General features: G+C 50.0%; 1 protein-coding gene across 1 annotated transcript in view; it reads right to left on the reverse strand.

Moving 5' to 3' along the window:
• TBCD (tubulin folding cofactor D) overlaps nt 1–24,280 on the reverse strand; it is a 175,908-nt gene that overhangs the window by 51,256 nt on the left and 100,372 nt on the right. The window contains exons 15-17 of the mRNA XM_007185929.2: nt 15,238–15,295; nt 10,885–10,914; nt 6,554–6,639 (exon numbers count right to left, since the gene is read on the reverse strand). Of these exons, the coding sequence (XP_007185991.2) occupies nt 6,554–6,639; nt 10,885–10,914; nt 15,238–15,295 (174 nt within the window). The remainder of the gene's footprint in view (nt 1–6,553; nt 6,640–10,884; nt 10,915–15,237; nt 15,296–24,280) is intronic.

The raw sequence follows: 24,280 nt of genomic DNA on the forward strand, positions 1-24,280 counted from the left end.
CAGGAACTCACACACTGCTTATGAAAACGTAAAATGGTACAACCACTTTCCAAAAAAGTTCGGCAGTTTCTTATAAATATACAGAAATCCCCTTATAAGTATGTATCCAAAAGAAATGAAGATATATACATCCACAAAAAGACTTCTAAACAAATGTTAGCAGCTTCATTCATCGGAGCCCAAAACGCAAAACAACCTAAATGTCTATAACAGATGGACTAACAGATAAACTGCAGAACAGCCACAGACTCAAAACAGCTCAGCAACAAAGAGGAACAAGCTACCAACACACACAGCAAGCATGACTCTCAGAAACCACTGTGCTGAGAAAGGAGCCAGGCACAGGGGGCCATCCTTTCTGACTCCACTCGTGTGACATTCTACAAAAGGCATCAGCGAGCTACGGGTGGCGCCTGGAGCCGAGGTGCTGAGCCCTCCATATCTCAGCGACGGCGCTGGTCACCCAGGTGTGTGTGCTGCCAGCACTCACTGAGCTGTACGCTTCATACGAGGGCAGCTGGTGGAGCATAATTATGCCTTAAAAGTAAGAGTTACATCTCCTGAAAATACCATAGGAGAATTAAAAAAAAATAATCTCCAAGTGGGACAGGCCTTTCTAATTATGACTCGAAACCCAGAAGCCAAAAAAGAAAAGACTGGTACATTCAAACACTCAACCAAAAGAGAAAAATACTATCAGGAAAAACACACCATAAACAAAATCAAAAGTATCTGCAACTGCTATCACAAACAAGAGCCTTCTGTATAATGGAGTTCTTCCAAATCAATAAGAAAATGCCATCACCTAGTAGAAAATCATTAAAGTTTATAGAAAAGAAAGAAGATGCAGCTCAAACATTCAGCCTCATTCAATGGGAAATGGAAAGGAAACTTCTGTCCATCCGTCAAACTGCCAAAGTCAGAGGGGTTGACAGCTGCTGCTGGAAGGCTCTAGAAGCGTACAGAGACACTGCTGCAGACAGCGTCTTGGCACAGCCTCTAGAGAGAGCAAGTGGCACTGCCCAGGAAATTGAAAATGTAATGCCCTTTGGTCTAGCAATTCCACTTCTGTTAATTCACTCAGATATAACCACACAGGTGAGAAGTGATATATACAAGAATATTCACTTCACATCGTTTATAACAGTGAAACACTGGACAGAAGCCAAGGGCCAGGAAGGGAGATCTACAGGTCACACTCCATGTCCAGATATGGAAGGCTCTCCAAGACGCAGGACGTCACAGGCAGCCTACGGTGTATAGGTTCTGCTGTATGTAACAGTACACACAGAGCTGCCTCCTTACTGCTAAGAGCTCATCATTATTACTGCAGGCAGACCTCGTTTTACTGAGCTTCACAGATGCTGCATATTTTACAAATTGAAGGTTTGTGGCAACACTGCATCGAGCACGTCGGCACCATTTTCCAGCACCATTTGCTCGCTTTGTGTCTGTGTCACATTCTGGTAATTTTTGCAACATTTCAAACTTTTTCAATATTATTATTGTATGTGTTATGGTGATCTGTGAACAGTGATCTCTCATGTTACTACTGTGACTCGCTGAAGGCTCAGATGATGGTTAGCACTGCTGAGCAATAAAGCATTTTTAAATTAAGGCATGTACATTGTTTTTTTAGACATAATGCTATTGCACACCTAACAGACTACAGTACAGTGTTAAGATAACTCTCATACGCACTGGGAAACCAAAAAATTCGTGCAACTCACTTTAATGTGATACTCACTTTATTACGGTGGTCTGGCCCCGAACCCACAATATCCCCAAGGTGTGCCTGTACTTGACCAAGCCTCTGAAGATGAGCACTTCAGGGGTTCCAACCTTGTGTACTGTGTGCCACCGCTCAGCGTGGACAGAAGGAAGTCGACACACCCGCAGGCATGATATGAACCCAATCTCTCTAGAAGACACAAGGAACTGGGGCCAACAGGGACCCCCAGGGTAGAACCAGGTGCCTGGAAGGAGAGGTGAGATGCACTGCTTTTCCCTAAACACCCCCTGCACCTTCTGAATTTTATACCGTGAACATGTATCACTTATTCCAAAATATGCACTTTTATACTTCATGCCTCTAAAACACCCAATTGCTTACAAATATTGTCTGAACCTGCCACACCATCCACATAACCCCACCACGGACCTCACCACCACCCACGTGTTACAAGGAGGCTGAGAGACAGAGCGGATGGCACAGAAGGCCAAGAAGGGAGAAACAGGATTTTACCCAAGTCCTGTGAGGGCACACTGCATGTGCACAGCATGAACAGGGGCGCTGGGCGGGCATGCGTGTGCTACAGGGTGTGAGGTCTGGGAGAGTCGAATCAGGGAAAATCTTTGCTCTGGGCGTGACAGGGAGAAAAGCAGATGCTTCACCAGCAGCGAGGTGGATTGAGAGCCCCCCTAAAGATGATGAAACCGCTTGGGAGAGAGTCAGAAGAAGAAAACAGAAAAGTGAGGACAGCAGACAAGCTGCTGAAGCTGTCAGAAATGGAGGCAAGACACAATTCCTGGTCCCACATAACCTACAGGCCCCTGGCCCACCCCACAGATAGACCCACCCCAGGCCAGCATCCTGAGCCTCCAAAGCTTCCAGAGACGCAGGCAGAGGCAACAGTGGCCTCTAAGAAAAAACCAGACAGAGGTCGGCCACCTAAGTTCTAGTCCAAGCTTTGACACCAACTAGCGGCTGACCTTGGAGAAGACGCACTGCTGGCACTGCCGGCCCAGACAGCGCTCGGCACTTACTGAGCACTCAGGCTGCACGGCGGCCAAGTGCAAACCAAGAGGGGCGTCCACCACAGGGCGGAGGACTGGGGGAGGCGAGCCAAGGAGGATGCATGGCCTGCTGGGGGCCGGGAGGCAGGGTGGTGGTGTGACAAAGAGAAAGCGCTCCGTTCTGCACTCAGACAAGTGACGGGGGTGGGGTCGTGGAGGCTCTGCAAGTGTACAGGACAGTGAAAGCTGGGCTACGGTGACAGCTGACCGGACAAGCAGAGTGAACGTTTGAGGGCTCTTAGGGATGCAAGAGTGACAGAACTAGGTCACCAACCGGACGTGGGGAATGAGAGAAGGAGAAGCAAAACTGAGTTGATGATGTGGATGGCATGCTGTTCACCGAGTTAGGAAATAAGAGAGAAAGTTCACTCTGAGGTTTCCTTGGTTTGAAGAACTCATGGGACAGGAACGTGCAAAATGATTGGAAAGCAAACTACTAGAAAGCAAAATGTGAGAAAATCCTTCTCTAGAAGGATGCACAGTGTTGTGGTGCCAGCAATCTGTTAAGGAAATTCACAGTTGCAAGAAGACCAACCAATAAAAATTGCTCACGACTGCTCGTTATGTCACAGCAGAAAACAGCTGGGCAAGTGGAAGCACCACCCACATGCACACATCCAAAGCCAAGGGGCTCGGACGACCACCAGCTGGTGAGTGGGAGACAGGCTGCAGCCCACGCGGTGGACCGCTACTGAGCAGCATGGATGAACGATGACATACAGTGACAGGAGCCCGCACACCACGTGACTGTCCTACAAGTTCTAGAAAAGGTCAACTCCAGTGACAGAAGGCAGCTCAGAGGCTGTCAGGGCCAGGGCATGAGGGAACTTTCTGGAGCGACAGAAACATTCCCTGTGTTGACTGCAGCAGTGGTTACACATCTGCCAAAACCCACATTTTAAATTAGTGGATTTTACTGTATGTAAATCATATGTAATGAAATAGGAGAACAAAAATAAAGCTGATTTTTAACAAAGGGTTTTGTCTTAGGAATACACAGGACGCTGAAAGAACAAGCCACGGACCAGGAGAAAACATCTGCAGATCATGGACCTAAGAAAGGATTTGTATCCAGAACATAGGAAGAATTCTCAAAGTCTCAGTAAGAAGAAAACAACCAACCCAATAGATAAACAGGCAAAAGATCTGTCAAATAAGCCCATGAAAAGATGCTCAATGTCATTAGTCATTAGGAAAACACAAATTAATGAGCTCCTCCTGCACATCCATTAGAATGGCTAAGATTAAAAACACTGACCACACCAAGGGCTAGCAAGGACAGGGTGAAATGATGCAGCCACTCTGGAAAACCATCCAGCAGTTTCTTAAAACAATCAGGATCCAGCCACTTCACTCCCAGGTGTTTAACCAGATAAAGGAAAGCACCTGCCCACAGACAGACGTGCACACGAAGGTGATCGAAGCCCTAACCTGGAAACCCCTAGACGTCCCTCACAGGGGAAAACGTGGTTCATCACACGAGGGAACTAGGAACGCGTGGGCACTCACGCAGGGAGGACAAATCCGAGAGAGCAGGCAGAGCACAGGCGGCCAGAACAGCACCCAGAGCCCACACCACACGACTCCATTCACCCAACGACCCAGAGTGACAGGAACAGACTGGTGCCTGGAGAAGGGGCGCCCAGAAATCCTGTGGAGACGGGTCTCTATCTGCATTGTGGTGACAAAGATCTGTGCCCGTCAACACTGATCAGAACCTACACGTTAAATACGTGCAATTTCCTGTGTGTCACCAGCACCGTGACAAAGCTCTGAGTCAAAAGTAGAGGTAAGACGATGCTGGTCCCCCCCCCACCTGATGGTCTTCGTCCACGTGTTTCAATTCCCATCCGTGTGTCACACACTCCCGTCTCCAGGAGAATCATCCACACATCGGCCCATGCGTCCACTCAGATGTGCTGTGAGCCCCGCATGTTCAGTGAATCTGAGCTCCGGACCTTCCCCAAAACCCACAGGCGTTTTCTCCCTCACTGGTGCACCCCAACACCTCCACTCTCCTGACCACACCCACTCTCGCCAGAGGACCCAACCCTGTGCCCTAGCTGTCCCCTGACCATGTCTCACAACTTGGGAGGGGCCCTGACCACCCTCTGATCATCCCCCACCTTGTAAGGGGGCCCTGACTGTCTCCTTGCTTCCAGTTACCAAAACGCAGTCACAGTGGTATATTCAAAATGCAGATGTGACCGTCAAACCTGGTTCCCTGACCTCAAGACAACCCAAGGCCCCACTTTGGCTCAGAAGCCCCACCACCCCAGGCTGACTCTGGACCCTTCCCTGCAGGACTGTCCCCTACCCCACACCAGGCTCCCTGGGCACAGTTCCCTCTGCCCTGCCGTCCAGGCTGACAGCAGGACCCTGGGTGTCAGCCCTGCCTTGGGGCAAGGGAAGAGCTCCCCCAAGCGCCCTGTGGTGATGGGGTACAGCCACAGACCCTGCTCCCCATGACTGCTGGACCCCTCCTCACAGACCGCCTCTCACCCACGGAAGTGTGCAGAACCCTCTGTGGAAGACAGACCCTGAGCCAGACCATCTATGAAACGCAGACCAGCTCAGAGACCTCAGCCACAGGACAAGGACGCCAGGGCCAAAAACTACGAGTTCTTTTACCCATGAAACTCAGGCAAAGGTCAGAGATTCTCCATGTAAAGTATATGTTCAGATATTAACAATCAAAGGAAACAGAATTAAAATAGGAAAGAACTGATATAAGGCACAGAAGACCATTAAATGTTGAGGAAAGGTGGAAAGGACACTAAAAATACAGTGTGTTTGGTCAAAGATTGTTTCTGGGAAGGAGGCCAAATGCTACATTAAAAAAAAAAAAAAAAAAATCTGTCCATGCTGGTTATGGAGAAATGTAGTTTCTGCATGGTCTGCACAGCAGGGGTATCAGGGAATCTACCCTTAAGACCCATAATGGTTAACAATTTTAAAAAGCACTGGCGTGTTTCCTCTCCCAATTTAAGGCAAATAAGTCACTTCATAAAATCATGCCCATCTTGTACTAGTGTTGCAATGAGTTAACTAAGACACGCGGACTCACTGCCCCACTACTTACCTACTTATATTAAGTTTTGATGTGATTTCTGCAAACCGCAGTTAGGGATGTTAAATATTTATTCCTTGACTTGATTTCTCAAATACCTCTTTCTTGCTCATCTCATAAACAAGCTAGAGATAACTTCAACTTGGGAAACACTACCTTATTGAAACAGAAGAAGAAGGACAGTCACTACCAATCTAAGAATTCATTCTGAGAAACTCCCCAGTGGAGCAGCGGCCACACAGAAAGCAATGCACAGTTTTGGCTTGTGGCTGTTCTCTGGAGAAGACCAAGCTCTCAACGAAACAGCTAGTGAAACAGGCCGGTTTAAGAGAAAAATAATCACCACAGCACTGTTCTTGAAACTCTTCATACCTCTTTAAAAAATGAGCACCCTTCTCCGGACCAGATCCTGCACCCCCTTCTCCAGGCCACCCCTGCCCTGCTACTGTCCCTTTGGATTCATTTGCATTTTGCAAAGTTTTATGTAAACAGAATCATACACTATGCACTCTGTCCAATCAATCTGAAACAAAAGTTTCAAAACAGTTTTCAATTCCTTTTTTAACTTTTCACACATGAATTAAAATTTACTCTTAGTGGACCTTCCAGGCTGAAGAAACCAAATGGTGGAAACTGATCTGTGACTCAACGAAAACATTATATTTTATGATGAATATTAAAACTTACCTTATAACCAGGAAACAGTTAGATCTGTTACCAACAGTAAAGTAGTCAGCTGTGGTCAAAATATCAATCCCATGAGGGAAAGTGCCCTAATGAAAAAATAAAATGGAAAAAAAGGAGACAAAAATAATTTTATTGAGTAAAGGCATTTTCAAAGTTTGATAATCATATGCACATATGTTACTTTTATGAACAAAGAAGCATGATATAAACTGAAAGCTAAAACTACACGCCACTTAACCGAACTCAACCAAGGACTTTCAAGTCAGGTCACTTTACTAACTGCCTCTCCAAGGCTGGACACTGTGCTAAAATTATTTGAACCACTTAAAATTTTTTTTCCTAACAATTCAAGCATTTCAACTTTAAAATGTTGTAAGAGCCCTTTCTTTAAACCACACACCATAAAAACACATCAGGTTTCAGCAGAATTAAAGCTTCCAATTTCATTCAACCCGTGCCCCGGCGGCCAGAAGGACCCCAGAGTCCCCTCTGAAGGGCCGGCACCTGCCTGGGCTATGAATCCTGGACAAGAGCCCACCCCCCACAGCTGGCAGGAGAATGAACAAGACAATAACTGGGAGGTCCCATTGGGGGCCTGACAGCCGACACCCAGGACCAGACTCTGAAACAGGGGGTTGGGGAGTTGGGGACAGCCTCCCTTAACACACCCAGGGACACACTCCCGGCCTAGGTCCAGGCCCCGCCCCAAAGTCTGCAAGTTATTATTGATACCACTCTCTGGTAACAATACTTGAAAATCTGAAAACAAGACAAATAGTTTTTTTTTTGGCTGCGTTGGGTCTTCGTTGCTGCGTGTGGGCTTTCTCTAGCTGCAGCGAGCAGGGGCTACTCTTCATTGTGGTACACAGGTTTCTCATTGCGGTGGCTTCTCTTGTTGCACAGCATGGTCCCTAGAGTGCGTGGGCTCAACAGTTGTGGCGTGTGGGCTATAGGGCTCATGGGCTTCAGTAGTTGTGGCTCGTGGGCTCTAGAGCACAGGCTCAGTAGTTGTGGCGCACGGGCTTAGCTGCTCTGCGGCATGTGGGGTCTTCCCAGACCAGGACTCGAACCCTTGTTCCCTGCATTGGCAGGTGGATTCTTAACCTCTGCGCCACCAGGGAAGTCCCCAAATAGTTTTCTAAAAGGACATAAATGACAAACTTTCGACCAAGGAGTGAATGCCTTGCTGTCACCAACCATAGGAGGGTGTGTTGAGGCCTGGGTCCCCAGAGCCCTTCCCCACTCTGAGCAAGCTGTAGACTAGGGACCCACAGACTGCTAACCTCCCACACCGTCTCGAGGGAGCCCCACACATGAAGAACTTGGGATCTGACTCCAAACTGTCAACGGACCCCAGCGTGTTCGTCACGGACACAATGTCAGGATCAGAGGTTTGGTTCCCAAGCGAACCTAAAAGCCAATCAGTCTCCCAGCACAGCTCAGGGCAGGGGACGGCCCCCCACCACCCAAGGGGCCACCGCGCGCCGGGCTGACTCCTGCTGGACTCCAGTCCACCCCAGACCAGCCTGAGGCCGCGTCAGATAAAGGCCACTGTGGCTGCAGGAGGAGGTGGTGCCCTCTGCTCCACCACCCAAGCCTGCCGCCCCCTGGGCAACGTTCAGATGCCTCCTGACACCCCAAGATCTTCTTGGTCCGGCCACTGCATACCCAAGCATCACAGCTCTGTCCAGACAGCTCATCCCTGCAAGGAGGGACAGAACGGACAGAGGGGGCTGTGTTCCAGCAAATCCCTCCTGAGGTTTCTCTGGGAGCCAGGAGTGGAGGCTCAGGACCCCTCGCTCAGGCCTGAGTCCCCGGTGGGCAGGGGCGAGTCTGGACGGAGAGGTGGGCCCCCCACCAAATCCTCCTGCAGATTCCCCCGTCGCTGAAGGTGGCCAAAGACAGGGTCTGTGCTCGCACCCAGGAGCCCGGAGGACATCCCACCCCAGGGCCGTGGACAAACGCGCCCCCTGCTGCCCCTCACTTGCGCTCCATGCCCTCAGCAAGTCCACCACACACGGCCGCTAAGAGCCTCGCCCCACGTCTGGGAACGCATGTGCCCTCTCCACGCTCCCCTCCCGCGCCCCCATTTCCTTTGGCAGGTTCACATCCTTCTCCTCCTCGTTCCAGCCAAGCTGCAGAAGGACATCACCAAGTGCAGGCCCACAGTACGCACCTCTCAAACATCAGCATGGCTTCCCCTGGACCGCACAGGCCGGTTTTACCGTAAACACCAGTGCACGGGGAGACAGGGAGGGTAAGGGCACAAGGACCCTAGCTGCTCACCTTCCTTCTCTGACGGACCCCCCAACCTGAGTGGCCCCCACGCTCCGACTGCGCAGGGAGCAGTACTGCCCAGCTCCTGACCGCCCTGGTGTCTTCTGGAACCTGGGGCTCTGCCGACAGGGGTGCCATGGGGGCTGGAGGTGGGCGGGAGACGCCTCTTCTCCTGGGCTCTGACTTTCAGGGTGCCCAGGCTCCCCTGGCTCAGCCTCCAGCAGTTCCCTTCTTGATCACAGCCCCCGCCCTCCTCTCCAGGCCCGGATCTTGGCCTGCGGGCCCCTCGACAACCCCACATTTCTCCCTGTCAGCCTCCCTCGTTCTGCAGGCAGCACTTGCTGCCCTGACACAGCGAAGCCTGTCACCGCTAGAGGTTGGCATCTCTGTCTAGTGACCAGCTTTCTTCTAAGTTTTCAGGGCTCCAGGTAGACAGGACTAAGGGACACCCAAGGATACTGGGTCTCAGTCACCTCCCAGCCACGGAAGAAAGGCTGTGACCTTACTGGGCTCCTTCCACAGACAAGCACACCCACAGAATGAGGCAGCACCCCAACAATTTCAAGGTAGCACGAATTCAAGTTCAAGATGAGTGATTTGGTTCCCTCTGTCTTTGGCGATGACTGTGGAATCCGAGACTTCATTTGGACCCATCTTGGCATCAGTTTAGCCTTAACGCTGCATTCAGAACTGGACACCTCACCTCAAGGCCCCGGCCCCTCCACACACACGCTCACAGCTCACAGCACAGGCTGCAGAACCTCCAGCGAAGCCGCCCTCCTCTCCACCCCTTGGCTGCTCTATCGCCTTTGATGGAAGGTCAGCAGGTCGGCCGCCCTCCACAGACCTGGTCCAGCCTGAAGCCCCGCTGGCTCCTCTCTCTGCTCCACCCTGAGTGCTGGGGGACCCCTCACCAACACCCAGGCCACGTGGACGGAGGCGCCTCGCCCAGCAGCCCACACTTCCGGGAGAACTTCCCACCGTGCCCCAAACGTGACCCCCGTGGAAGCCACAGCTGCAGCATCACCCCCTCTCCCTGGCCTTTGGCGGCCCAGGAAGGGCAAGCGGACCCAGCGCTGGGAATGCAGGCCCCGGTTCAACAGCAAGGCCGGCCCCGCTGTGGGAACCCTGACAGACTCGAGGGCATCCAAGGGGACAGTCCCTGCACGCACGCTTTCTCGCAGATGTCCAGGCAGGAGTCTTGGAATCCCGTGTTTGTCCAAGCCTTCCCTCTTGTGCACGCCCACCTCTCCTGTCCTCCCACCTGCTGAGCAGCCACTCTGCGTGGGCTCCCCTCGGTCCTGCAGCCTGACCTCTGCCCCTCAAGGCCCGTCACCGCTTGTCCCCAGTATCACCTGCTGATCCCCAGGCCCACAACGCACTCACCTCTCTGGGCTGGAGGAGGGGATCACCGTCCAGATCTCTCTCCTGGCGCCCTTCTGAGCATAGCTCAGACCTCTCTCCTGGGCTCCCTGGCCATGGGAAACTGACCCTTGAGACGGCCCATTTGCTGCCAGACTGGCCACGTGTCCCAGGGTGGTCACTGTCACACACAGTATGAATGACTTGGGGATAAAGGCCACACCTCCCAGCCCAGGCTGACCGTAATAAGAGGTACAGGGCCGGGGGCACGACGTCAAGTCAGGAGGGGCCATAGGGCGGCTGGCAGGCGGAAGCTGGCTCCTTCCACACGTGGGACAGGCAGGGGTCACGTCTCTGCCCCCGCCCTGCCAGGCTCCTCTGCCCACACCCCTCCAGCGCCCACGGGCAACTGCTGACATCAGAAGGCTCCCGGCAATGCACAAGGCACTGATTTCTGACGTGTGTGAAAATTACTTACACATTCAAGTTTCCTGTAAAACAACAACTCATTGTTTAAAACTTGTGTCAATACTCATCTGAGTCACGTTATGAGTGAATCTGCAACCGGAAGTCACAGTGTGAAGTACTAGCTTATTCTAGGTAAATTCTTTACCCACATTTGTAGCTTTACTATTTCTACTTCTACATCTACAGGAAGTTTTAGGAATGAAGATTTTTGAAAATAGCCATACCTGTCTTCCCACGTTCTCCTGGAAAGCAGCCTAGGAAGAGAAGCACAAACACAGCGGTGAGTTAGGTGTGTCCTCGCTGGACGTGAGTGATGGACACACAGCAAACCCAGTGCAAGACAAATGAGCCATGACTGTTTTCTAAATAAAGGTCCTCACTGCTGGCCACTCAGAGCCTCAAGGGTGGTTTATCTCTCTGTTTTTACATCCTGGTGTGCTTTAAAACCATGATTTAAGAATTCAAGTTTATAAAATCAGCTTAGCGGCCAATGCTGAGCTTCACACCAAAGCCTAATTCAAGGCCTTAGATACAAAAATAAGAATAGAGTCATATCTATTTGGTTAACTAAAAGCCCAAAACACAAATCATTTTCCTGGGGATGTGTGATGACCGCCCACAGGACGGTGACGCTGAGTGCCGGTCTCCCCCCCAGCACCTGCCACGGACACGCTCCACGTCCTGCTCACAGGCCCAGAGCCGGACTGTTCAGAAGGTCAGAACATTACCTCAGAATGAGGCATCCTTAGGTGGACCTTCTTGCCACCAGCTAGCAAATGCCCAAGGCATGCAGCTGCGCACAATGCAACCTCATCGCCACGCGCCACCCACCAGAGAGACAGGTCAGAGGGCAGAGGTCAGGTGGCTGGTGGCTTCAGGGAGCACTTGGGAGGGGTGACCCTGCCTGCAGACGCAGCCCCAATGCCTGGGGCGGGAGGAGCTTCCTGGAAGTGAGGTCGTAACCTCTAGGACTTTCATTTCAGCTACAACTTCATCATCCCCTGTGGGGCGCTGGGAGGAGCACATGCAGTTGTGCACAAGGAATCAAGACAACGGAACACAAAGACCCCCACGTGATGTTTAAATGTGCACCCGACACCTCTGGCAGGTTACAGAGAAAACCAGAAACTTGGTCGTCTCTAAGACCTCGCACTTGGTGGCCCTGGGAGGCACAGCTGGACTGGCACTTCCCCAGGGGCCCTCGTGCAGCTTTCACACTGGGAGCAAGGAGACTCGACTTTTGCTATGTACCATTTTGCACCTTTTGCAATAAATTCATTAAAGAAAATTTAAAAGCAAAAATGAAACCAACCAAAAGGCAATGGAAAAAAGATACAATGCCAATTTACGTAACATGCAATATTTAGGAACACATTTACTATTCTGGTGACATCATTTAAAAGGTAAAAAATAATACGAGATTTACATGAAAAAGCACAAGTCCTAAAATGGTGACACAATGTTGAAAAAAAAAGAAATGGGAGGAATGGCTCTACCCAGTATTAGGGTTACTAGAGAGCCATGGTAACCCAGACAAAAAGACAGACACAGATCGATGGGACAGAACAGAGAAAACCTTTAGGATCGAGAGCTAAGCAACGAATTCTCAGATTCTCAGGCTTGACACCAGAAACATGACCCATAAAAGAAAAAACTGGTAGGTTGGATCTCATCAGAATTAAAAAACTCTTGTTCTTGTGAAAGACCTTGTAAAGAGGATGAACAGACAACCCACAGACTGGAAGGAAGAACCTACAAACCACTCGCCCAAGAAAGAAAAGACTCCTAAACTCAACAATAAAAACAAACAACCCCGTGAAAAAAGGGGCAGAAGACTTTGCTGGGGCTCAGGGCAGGCCACCCAAGCCACATATTGATATTTTGAATTAAAGTTACTTGAGAAACGGCCAGTAGGAGAAAAATGATATTAAAAACACTCTGACTGTAAAAGCAGGAATAGATCTCCCATGTGAAGGTACCCTCCCCATTCCAGGAGGAGAGAAAGCGTCCTCATCACCAGTTAGGGAAATAAACCTTGTCACTTCTTCATGAGCCCCTTTGTTAAATCTTCACAAATAACCGTTTCTTTGTCTGAAAATGATATAGAAACAGCCTGCTTTGGTCACTTTGTGGGTCCTATTTTTATGAGACCTCCGTGTATACGAATTACCTTGTTTCTTTTTCTCCTGTTAATCTGTCTTGTGTCAATTTCATTACTAGACCAGCCAAAACCCACCAAGAAGGACTGGTGTGGGGGGAGGAATTTCCCCCTCCCCAACAACTTAAGCAGACACGTCACCAAAGAGGATACAGGTGGGAAACATCACATGAAACTTGCGCAACATCACTAGCATCGCCATCAGAGAAATGCAAGTTAAAGCCACAGTGAGGTATCACCACACACCTACTCAGAGTAACTAGCGCAAAATTAATGACAACACCAAATGCTGGTGAGGCCATAGAAAAACTGATCACTGACAGAATGATGGAGGGAAGGTACAACGGTGCAGCCCCTCTGGAAAACAGCAGGGCCCTTTCTTACAGAACTAACCATGCAACTACCATATGACCCCAAAATTGTATTCTTGGCATTTATCCCAGAGAAATAGAAATTGTGTTCACACAAAAACCTGTCCATGAATGTTTACAGCAGCCTAATTCTTAATAGTCCCAAACCAGAAACAACCGAGAGGCCCTACAATACATGAACAATTCAGGCAGCTGTGGCACAGCTGGCCAGGGGACGTGACTCGGCCAGGGAATGGCAGGAAGGAGGGGTTGACAGTACTGCCACAGCCTGGATGGACCCCGGGAATCGTGCTGCAGGAAAGGCAGTCCCGAAGGTCACACCATGTGAGTCCACGTATATCACATCAATAAATAATACGGGGTTTAGTACTAAACATCCAATTCGACGTCCAACGAGAAAGACTGGGACTCGTAGCTACACCCAGGCTTCAAGGACATCTAATGTCAAGAGAAGTGTGGCTCGCTGGCCCCATTCTGTCCTCCTGAACCTGCCGCCAGAAACCGGTGGCCGCTGGGGAGACACATTTGGGGGCCTGCTGGGCACTTTCTAACATGTACAACAACTAGCATTGAACAACCACTTAATGGGACATCTTTTCACAAATTCATAAATATATTCACCGTGATTAACCGGGTGGGCCTCCAGTTGTCACCCTCCGCGACACCCAAGTATGACGGGAAGGCCATCCTCCCAGGGCTGCTGGTGGTGGTGAGAGCCTTCCGGCACCTGACAGCCTGGAGAGGTGGTGCCCCCAGGGCACAGGACGGAGAGAGAGGACAGCTCACCACCCTCACTGAGCCCCCACCTCTGGGTGCTGGGGAAAGAGGCCTGAGGTTGCTGGGCGGGCTCCCAAGGAGAGCACAAAACGTGAGCACAAACAGGAGCCAAAAAGGACGAAATACGTCTTCACGAGGAAGCAGCTTTGCGGTGAGAGAAATTTCATCCCCAATAATTAGGGACTTGTCCTGACATTTTCAAATGAGCTTCAAACAAAAGCACCTTTCACTGCCTTAGCCTTGCACCACTAGGTAAGCAGGGGTCACTTAGGTGGTGTTTAATGCAAAGAATTTCTGCTGATTTTAAAGGATTTTAATTTTAATTTGAAAAAAAAATTATTTCTGTTGTTTTATTCCACCTCTTCCCCAGGGTAAAAAGTATCGGTGCTTCGATTTTATTACTGCTTCCCAAAATTAGCTCTTAGGTTCCAATAAACAGAAAAGAAAATATAAAAGGCAATTTTTTTTTTAGGCCACACTGCGCTGCTTGCGGGATCTTAGTTCCCTGACCAGGGACGGAACCCCGGGCCCCCTACAGTGGAAGCACGGAGTCCTAACCACTGGACCGCCAGGGAACTCCCCAAAAGGTAATTTTTAAGTACAGATTTAACAAAAGATTCTTACTGTATCTCAATGAGTCTTACAATTACTGCCTGAGGGTAAATATCAGGGCACAAACGTGAAGACTTCTCAAAGAATCACCAGCCTTCCTACTGATGCTCAAGACAAAAGAAGAGAAACTGCAGGACACAGATGAGGTCCTGAGCTTTCCTGGGAAACTTTTTCTTGAAAGTTTCAAGGACCCCATGTACTTCAGGGAACAGAGAGCAGGCAGGCCATCGGGAGCTGCAAGGGAGCACGGGGCTCTGTGACCTGATGGAGCCCCTGCATCTGAGGACGGAGGCTGCGCTTCCGTGTCACCCCACCAACCAGAAGGCGAGGCTGCAATGCTGACCCCTGGCCAGACACTCACTCGTCAAACAGACAGCAGCACCCACTGTGCACACTTGCCCACTCCTGAGCTGTGGACCCTCCAGGCCCCCTCTCCATCCCCACCTGGACGGGGGCAACCCGTCCTGACCCACCCTCCACAGGCTATAGTCCACTCCTCGGCTGGGACCCAGAGGGAGTGGGAGCCACCCTCCATGGGCCCCCATCCCCTGGGCGTCCCTCCTGCTTCACAAGCCAGTGACCACAGCCTCTCGGGGGAGCCGGTCACAGGTCAGAGCCACCCACACCCTCAAGAAAAGGAACAGGACAGGAAAACTTACAGAGGCTGCTCTCCTGCAGTTTACATCTCGGTCAAACACGGCAGCAATCACCAGTGCGCTGTGAGAAAGAGGGAAGGCGATTAATGAAAGGGAATCCGCACAGACACCTGGGACGCTGACCCCATAGTCTCCCTCCTCCGCATGCCCACAAGCCCGTCTGTGGCTCGGGGGCCTTGGCTAAAGAGACGCTCATAGGACAGCGAGGGTGGCCAACCCCGACTTCATGAAAGCCAGCAGAAGTCACAGGGAGGGTGGCCTCGTGTACGGGCCTCACAGGGCAGGACGAGGACGGCAGGGTCGGGGCAGGATGACAGGTACAAACAGAGAAACGCATGGGCAGCCAGCGGGGCCCAGGAGGCCAGCAGGAGCGATGAGCCCTGCATCTCCCCAGAGACTGTGGGCAAGCACAGAAAGCAGCTCTAACAGTCCTACCCCCCCCCCAAGCCAAACCACGACTGAGCTCCGCAAGAAGGAAGCCCCCAGGCTCATACTGTCCCCCAGCTTCACTGAAACCTCCCTTCACTACGTGATCGCCCTCAACCATCAGGGACAAACCAGAAGGTACTCAAGTGCCCAGTCGGCTTTGGCAACAACAGAAAACAAAGTGGGAACAAAGTGCTGTTTCTAAGTGTGACTTGTAAATTTGCATCTCCTATCAGCCCACAGAGGAAATGTTTGAAAAAGCGTTATTCAGACACACAGAGATCACCTGAAAGGGGTGCTGCCCTCCCACCCGACAGCCATTCTGTTTGGTACTGAAGTTGTGGAACGCAACCCTACAAATCTGTCAAAACCCACAGAACTGTTCACGACAAAGAGTGAGCTTTCCTGAATGCAAATTAAAAAGAAACTATAGGAAGTGGGGTCCTGCAACAGCAGAGGAAATGTGCCTGCGTTACACAGAGACACTACACTCGATGGACGGGGAGGACACACAGGAACTCTCTCCTCTGGGGCGCGTGTGTTTCTCACGGGGGAGGGTTAGCAGTTCTGAAACAACTGCATGTGGATGCTGCAGAGGAGGGAGCCAGGATGAAGAAGCACTGCTCACAGGAGGCCAGGGGACCCGGCGCTGGGCTGGAATCGCAGGTGTCCACGCAGTCGGCCAGGCCGGAGATGCAAAGGATACACTGTGGGAATGGGAGTGGAATCCAGGTATTGGATTCTAAATACTACTCTCCACTATGAGGAACACAGACTCCTGGAGGTGGTCGACTCCAGGGCTGGGTTGAGGGAAAAAGAAAAGCCTGGGGCATCCTGTCATGCTAGAAATTGAGAAACCATTAAAAACAAAGGCGCGTGGGGGCAGGGAACACACCGCACAGAAACCAACCTGAAATTGCTCCCAACAGCCAAAGGCAGAGCAATCTGAGCAACAAAATAACAAACAGTGCTAGAGGATAACCCATGATCCACACTGACATAAGTAAACAAAGGAGCAAAAAGCAGAGCAGACATGTTTTCCTATGAAAGAACCACCATGGCTAGCCTAGCGCAGTACCTGATGGGCGCTGGGTGTGAAAACTGGATAGTTATATAGTCTCAAAGTACCCCCAAAATGTTTATTATTTATTAAAAAAGACCAGTCACTTTAAAGACCTCAACTGGCAGAGTGAGTTTGGGACGCACCCCAAATGCGACACCAAGAGGGCAGGCACGTCACCAAAGAGCAGCTGCGGTTCAACCACTGGCCCCACACGACGCTCATTCCTCGGTCCCCTTTGTAAGAGGTCGACATTCAGGGAAGCTGGTGAAGGGCTTTTATGGGAAAGTCTATTATTTTTGCAATTGTTCATTAAGCCTAAAGTTAGTTCAAAATTTAAAGTTTTTTTGAAAAGCCACTAAGTATCTGAAGATTTTTAAAGATCTAGTATCAGTATTTGGGGTCCTTTTACTAGTTGAAGCTGAAATTAATTTTAGCAAAACTCTATTAACAGAACATTATTCCCTTTTCCTCTCTCAACTCTTTATTATATTATAAACTACAGCCAAAATGAGATTTTTTAAAAATACTGGGCTTAACACTAAAGGAAATTCATCAACTTTAGCAGGACCAGTTAAAGATTAATTGATTCCATTTCAACATCATAATTGCTTTTGTTAATAAAATCTTAGAAATCATTAAACTGATCAAGACATTTACTACTGTGATCTTTCAATAACCAAAAATTACACAACTACTGTTCTTTTTTTTTTTTAATTGAAGTATATAGTTGATTTACAATGTTGTGTTACTTTCAGGTGTACAGCGAAGTGATTCAGTTATACATATGTGTGTGTGTGTGTGTGTGTGTCTCTATTCTTTTCCAGATTCTTTTCCTTTACAGGTTATTAAAAAATATTGAGCATAGTTCTCTGTGCTATACAGTAGGTTCTTGCTGTTTATTTTATATACAGTAGTGTGTATAATGCCATTTGCAGCAACATGGATGGACCTAGAGATTACCATACAAAGTAAGCTAAAAACAAATATATGATATTGCTTATATGTGCAATCTAAAAAAAAATGATACTAGTGAACTTACATACAAAAGAGAAATAGACCCACAGACATATAAAACAAACTTATGGTTACCAAAGGGGAAAGGTGGGGAGGGATAAATCAGGAGTTTGGGATTAACATATACACACTACTGTTCTTAACAAAAACATGTTTGGTGTTTTATTCTTTTTTTTACATTTTTATTTATTATTTATTTATTATGTTTATTTTTGGCTGTGTTGGGTCTTCGTTTCTGTGTGAGGGCTTTCTCCAGTTGCGGCGAGTGGGGGCCACTCTTCATCGCGGTGCGCGGGCCTCTCACAATCGCGGCCTCGCTTGTTGCGGAGCACAGGCTCCAGACGCTCAGGCTCAGGCTCAGTAGTTGTGGCTCACGGGCCCAGTTGCTCCGCGGCATGTGGGATCTTCCCAGACCAGGGCTCGAACCCGTGTCCCCTGCATTGGCAGGCAGATTCTCAACCACTGCGCCACCAGGGAAGCCCTGGTGTTTTATTCTAAATGTATTCTCATCATTGATGGAAATTTAAGTATTATATTTGCATATTAGTAACAGCCTTTTTTATTTTTTATTAATATTTATTTATTTATTTATTTGGTTGTGCTGAGTCTTACCTGTGGCAGGCGGGCTCCTTAGTTGTCAGGTTGCATGGCATGCGAACTCTTAGTTGCAGCATGCATGTGGAATCTAGCTCCCCAATCAGGGATCGAACCCAGGCCCCCTGCATTGGGAACGCAGAGTCTTATTAACCACTGCGCCACCAGGGAAGTCCCAATAAGAGCCTTTTTAAAAACTCCATAACATCATATGTATTCTAGGAAAAGATACTAACCAAGAATTTCTGCTTTCCTTTAACATCTGACACCAGAAAAATGTTGACGTATCTATACTGCCTCTGTACCAAAAGTTCACATTTTACACTGAATTCTTGAAATTTCCTGTCAATCTATTTATCCTAAATTACAATTTTTAAATTATGGAACACTGATTAATGAGAGAATAGAAAAAACATAGAGAAGAAACTTAAAATCACCTGCCATCCTAACCCTACAGGCCACCATAACCCCTGTAAGGTCACTACTAAGTTATGCATCGAACCGCTCTGACCACCAGCCCTCCCAGCTGTGGACACCCTGGCCCTGCCCAGGGCAGGCTGAGGCCAACTTCAACCTAGCTCCTTGGTGCAGCCGAGACCACTGAGCCAAGTCCAAGTTCCACTCCGTGCCACCGCCGCGCCGTGCAGGTCAGCCTGCGGGGCCTGCTCTGTGGTGCCAAACGGAGACAGCATGGCTTCAAGTCTGTCCGTTTACGCTGTGACTGAGCCAAAACGTTAATGAACTCCTGTGCCGAAGGGTCCTTGCCAGCTTTGTCGTGTGTGTTACCTCCTTCCAGCCCCTCCCCTGAACCACAGTCGGCAGCCACAGGGAAGGGGCTCTATCTACTTCACTCTTCCGGCACACGCTCCCCATAGTTACCTGGCAGTGACGGGGCCCAGGCCAAGCTCGGGCGTCCCCACCACAGGTGACACCGCTTACATTCTCCTGCAGACCCTTCTCTGTGTTCGGCCTGAGGTGGGTCTGTGGGCCTCCCGCGCCCCCGTGGCAAGGCCCAGCCCACTTGGCTCGGTCCCTGTGGTCACTTGCCACACAGCAATGGCTCCTGGAGAGACAGTGTGTCGTGGGAGCCCGGCAGAAACCCCCCTGAATGGCACGCAGCGGCCTGCCTCTGGGCGCAAGCCTCCTGTTCCATCCCGGTGAACACACCCTGCCTGTGGTCACAGGAGCAGACCCCGAGCTCACAAGGGCCACAGGGCCAGGCCACCGACTCAGACACACAGGGTGAGGCTCGTCCAAAGGCCAGCTTCCGAAGGGCTTGCGTTGGCTACAGCCTGAGAACCTGACCCTGGGGCACCAGAGACAGGCCCAACCGCCTCCATCAGGTTGCTTCTGCATTCACAAGTAAATGGCTTCAAATATTGGCTGCTTTATCCATATTTTATCAAACTTCACAGAACACAGTAGGACAAATATAACAAAACCACTTAAAAAGCACAGCTCTTAGTCAAATATAGACTCAAGTTAATTCAACAAATCCACTGTGTATATACCTATGAATGCAACAGGTTTTAAATACTGTTCTGATTTGGACTAAATTTTGAAAATTACTCCAATTTCACACTTTCAGAACAAAACTGGCTTATCTAGAAATACTAGCATGTTTCAAATAAAAGTAGGTATGACAATATTGGTTAAATATAAACATGAGAGCTCCCCCAGGGCCCCCATGTCCCATGTGCTGTGAAGTTTTCCTCAGCAGGATGGGGCTGAGCATGAGTCATGTGCTTTCACTTAGAATTTCAGAGAGAGGTGCAGGGGCCAGACTGTAGCCAGCAAGGACCACACCGACCACAGCCACTGGGGCTGGAACACTCTCAGGTATCTTCAGCTGTTTGCTTTCACTGGGAGAATTCAGGTAATACTTCACCAGGATTTCCCAACACAGAAAGATGGTCTGTGTCAAACAGAAAGGGACTTGCTTTCTTGTCCGAGTCAGGGGAGCTGCGTGCCTGGACCTGCTCCGAGCTCCAGGCACCTGGTTTTAGCAGGTACAGCAAAGAGCAGATCTCACCCGGAACTCAACTGTTGTTAGTTTGTGTAATATTTTGTAGCAATAAAATACAAAATATACTTTTTACCTTAAGTAACAGTAATCTTGTCATTTCAAAGTCAAAAACTTTTTAAAATATCAGACTAATAATTTCTTACCCATCCGTGTTGTCTGAAAGTTGTAAGTCACATTGGTTTTGGAATAAATTACAAGACGCGCCTGTGGCTGAATTTCTTTCCCTAAATCAGAAGAATCAAAGCTCATACCAGCTGACACAACAGTGAAACACACAAGACATCTTTCAAGTGCTTTTCATTCACAGCGGAGCTAAAATGGAGTCTGAGGGGAGACCTAACAGGTGGATGCGGGGAACACTCTGGTCAATAACTGCCACAACTTTTCTCGAAAAACAGAAAGGTTATCTTCCCCCTGGAAGTCTGCCATCAAGAAACGCTGAGTGGGAACAAGACGTAGCTTTGAGCAATGCTTGCCATTTCCTGATTTTTCAGGACAATCTTGCCCTCGAGGAAGAGATCTGCGAGCCAATCCCCAGGCACTGCCCACGCTGCCCTGCTCGCCCAGCTCGCTCTGCGAGGCTGAGTCGGGCACTGCCCCTGGTGCGGGAGGGGCCCTGCAGGGTTGATGTCAACAGGAGCTCGGCTTACAAAAGAGTTTCAGGTGAGGAAATCGCTAGAAGGTGACAACCAACACACATGCTGGCAACAGGGATCTTTTTTCCTTTTCTTGCAAATTAGCTTTTGATTACTGGTGAGATGGTACTTTCTAGATAATGCACAACCAACCTCTACCATTTTAACTTTATGTGTTTCTTTCTCCCTAAATTACACTTGGCTTTTCAGGAAGCTCTATGTACTTATCCACAAAATAATTATTCCATCTCTTCATGTGTCTGCATATAACGCTTAGGAAATACAGGTTTTCAAAATCGACCAACACTAATTCAAACCATGATTAAAATAACCTAAAAACTTCCTTTTTGGTATTTACAAAACAGAGAGGGTAAGCACATATTCACAGGTGAGGTGGAAAAACAGTTCCTCAGGTTCCTTTAGGAAGGGGAGCAGGCCGGAACAGTTCCTTTAGGAAGGGGAGCGTTCCTTCCCTGCACGGCTCTCTGAGCCGGTGGCCGGCCACACTCTGACCTCTTCCTCTGTATGGGCTGAGCCCAGTCCAGCCTCATTATCACCACCACCTGATTCTTTTCATCAGCCATTTCTAGTTCATTTACGGAATTACAGTTTGATCTCAACTGTCTACTTTTGCAGGATCTACTGAAGAGTTTGTGGAAGTATAAAGATATCAAGATTTTATCATGTGCCACGATGAATGGGCTTAAAAGCTGACAATTAAAATGTGGTCACTTATTACAAACCAAGGGAGGCTGATCTCAAAGGACACACCCCAACCGATACTCTGGGGCAGGGAAGCGAGCACCAGCAGCGTCCTGCAGACTCACCTGGCACTGTGACTCACCCCCCAACCCGCCCGCCTGCCCGCTCCACCCCCCGGGCCTGCTGCTTAGATGGACCGGGAAGGGCTGGAGCACAGGCTCCCTCGGAACCTGCCAAACTGGACTCAGAAAGCTGCCAGGCATGGCTCCAACAGGCACTTGCTGACCCAGTCCTGGGATGGGCACAGGGGAAGGGGACAAGAGGGGCCTTTCTGAGCAGAAACTCCATGAGGCACTAACTCCAGGGTCAATTAGGAGAAATTAGTAGGGCTGTGAAGCAGGAGTCTCTGGGCTCCCCTGCAAGCTGGTGGTTTCAGTGTATGTAAACTCATCAGTGATTGCTTGGGCGTACCCAAGACGTCAGGGAAATTCAGCCTCCACGGAGATCAAAGGCCCCAAGAACCACATGAGTTTCTGTGGACGGACGCTGCCACCAGTACATGCAGCTGTGATCTGTCCCTCGTGCTGAGTACCATTATTTAAAATGAGTCCCAGCTCAGAAAGCTCGGTGTCCTGACCACCCACCTGCACTCCATCCCCCCCCACATTCCAGTTCCCCCAGGGGCCCCACAGTAGGACTCGGCCCACCCCTCAGCTGCAAGCAGACCTGCATCACCCTCGTCCAGCAGGTGGGCCGCACAGGCCTCCAGCCAGTGGCGTCGCTGGTCTCTTCAAAGCCCTCTCCCAACAGGCGCCAGTCCAGGAAGTAACCCTCTCACCAAAGGGGGTCTTTCCTTTTCTGAGTAACAGGGCGTCACCCTGAAGTAAGATGTGCCGGTGCCCCTTCAGCCTCCAGGAAAATTGGACAGGAGTCTGTGAAGGGCCGCCTACGCCGCCGGGAATCCACACTGACAGTCACACCACGTGAGCAAGGGCCAGGCTTAACACTTACCAGCACTTCTGCTCACCGGCTGGTACTCTGCATTATAAAAACCACTGCTGAGATTAGCATTGCAATGGTATCTGCTTTTGGGTGAAAGAGGCTCCCTTCCCAAGCCCAGGGCCTGCACAGAACCCTGCTCTCTGGCCCACGTATGCCAGCAGGGACAGCAGGACTCAGGACCCTTCACACTATTTCTCTCCAAGTTGGTGACTTGTGACTCTGACGTTCTCACCTACGGGGCAATGAGAAGCTTCTCCCCGAAGCAGAGGACATGGTGAGTGGTGGCCGCCCACCTCTGTGCCCAATGCCTCTAAGGACCCTTCAGCCCTTGGCAATGCTTCTCCCATTGGGCTGAACCAAAGAGAGTCCCTGGAGAAAGCAGGGGCCCAGGTTCCTGCAACCTTCCAAGCTCTCAGCCGCAAAGGTTAAACTGAAAAATGAAGCCTTGTCGGGATGATTTAACTCTGAAATGGGAATGACCATTGGGAGCCAGATTCCCCCAAAGCAGTCACACATCTGCTTCTGGCAGAGGCAGCGTGGCATTTGCAGAGCCAGGCCTGGCTCAGCTCCAGGCAAGCGTCCTTGGAGGAGTGGGAAGCCGCGACACTGAATGAGACAGCACCCATCTAAGGGTTCATCATCCTGTGACTGCTGATGTAAACAATGAGCAAAACACACTTTTTTTGCCTTCATTCTCTAGTTACAGAAGCAACTTCCAAAAAGCTGAGGAGCAGAACAAGAAAGCAGTAGGCAGCGCCTTCCCTGAAGCTGCATTAAACAGCAAACAGTCTCATGTTTGCAGAGCTGGGAGAGTGGGGAACGCACGCCCGAGGGCAGGAACAAGGGACAAAGGCACAGGCAGCCTGGTCTCCGAAGCCAGGCCTCAGGCCACGGTCTCTCCACAAGCCTACTGCCCTCCCACCCCACCCTTCCCCTCCCAAGGATGGACAGGACCAGGAGGAGTCAGACACCTTTACAACTTCCTGGGAAGCAGTGTATCTCCCTAAGCAGGGATCAGAATCCTCAGGCTGCTCTGCAGGCTCCTCCTTCACGCGAGGGTAAAGATTGAGAGATACAACCTGGCCACGTGTCCGGAGCAGTAAACAGGCCTGAGGACCCTCTCCTGACCCTAGAGTGGCCCACGCCCTCCACGGCTTTCCCCCAGGCCCTGCTGGTGCTCAGAAGGTGGGAGGGACCCGACGCTCGGACCAGAGGAGGAGGATGTCAGGACAGAGTTGCCGTGTGGATGCTTTGAGACCTGGGGGGTCTCCCGCTCTTTTCACGGCACCTCCTTTGTGGCAGGCAGCCTCCAGGACCTGAGAATAATGTTGCAATCCATCTCCTAGTAAAAGCCATCAGGTCAGTGTTACAACCATGACTAACCCAGAGGCTGCCGCCATGCTTGGCCGCCTCCTCCAGCTCCTTAATCAACAACCAGAAGTACAGACCTGACCTCCTTTTTCAAGTCAAAGGGACTCCATCCAACAGGAGACAGGGAAAAAATTAACTTACAACATCACTATACTGAGGACACATCTGTTTTGAATTTTCCCGGGCACAAACATAGGATCCTAAAAGTAGGGC

This window comes from Balaenoptera acutorostrata, chromosome 20 (assembly GCF_949987535.1).
Source record: "Balaenoptera acutorostrata chromosome 20, mBalAcu1.1, whole genome shotgun sequence".
In the NCBI taxonomy this organism is placed as follows: Eukaryota; Metazoa; Chordata; class Mammalia; order Artiodactyla; family Balaenopteridae; genus Balaenoptera; species Balaenoptera acutorostrata.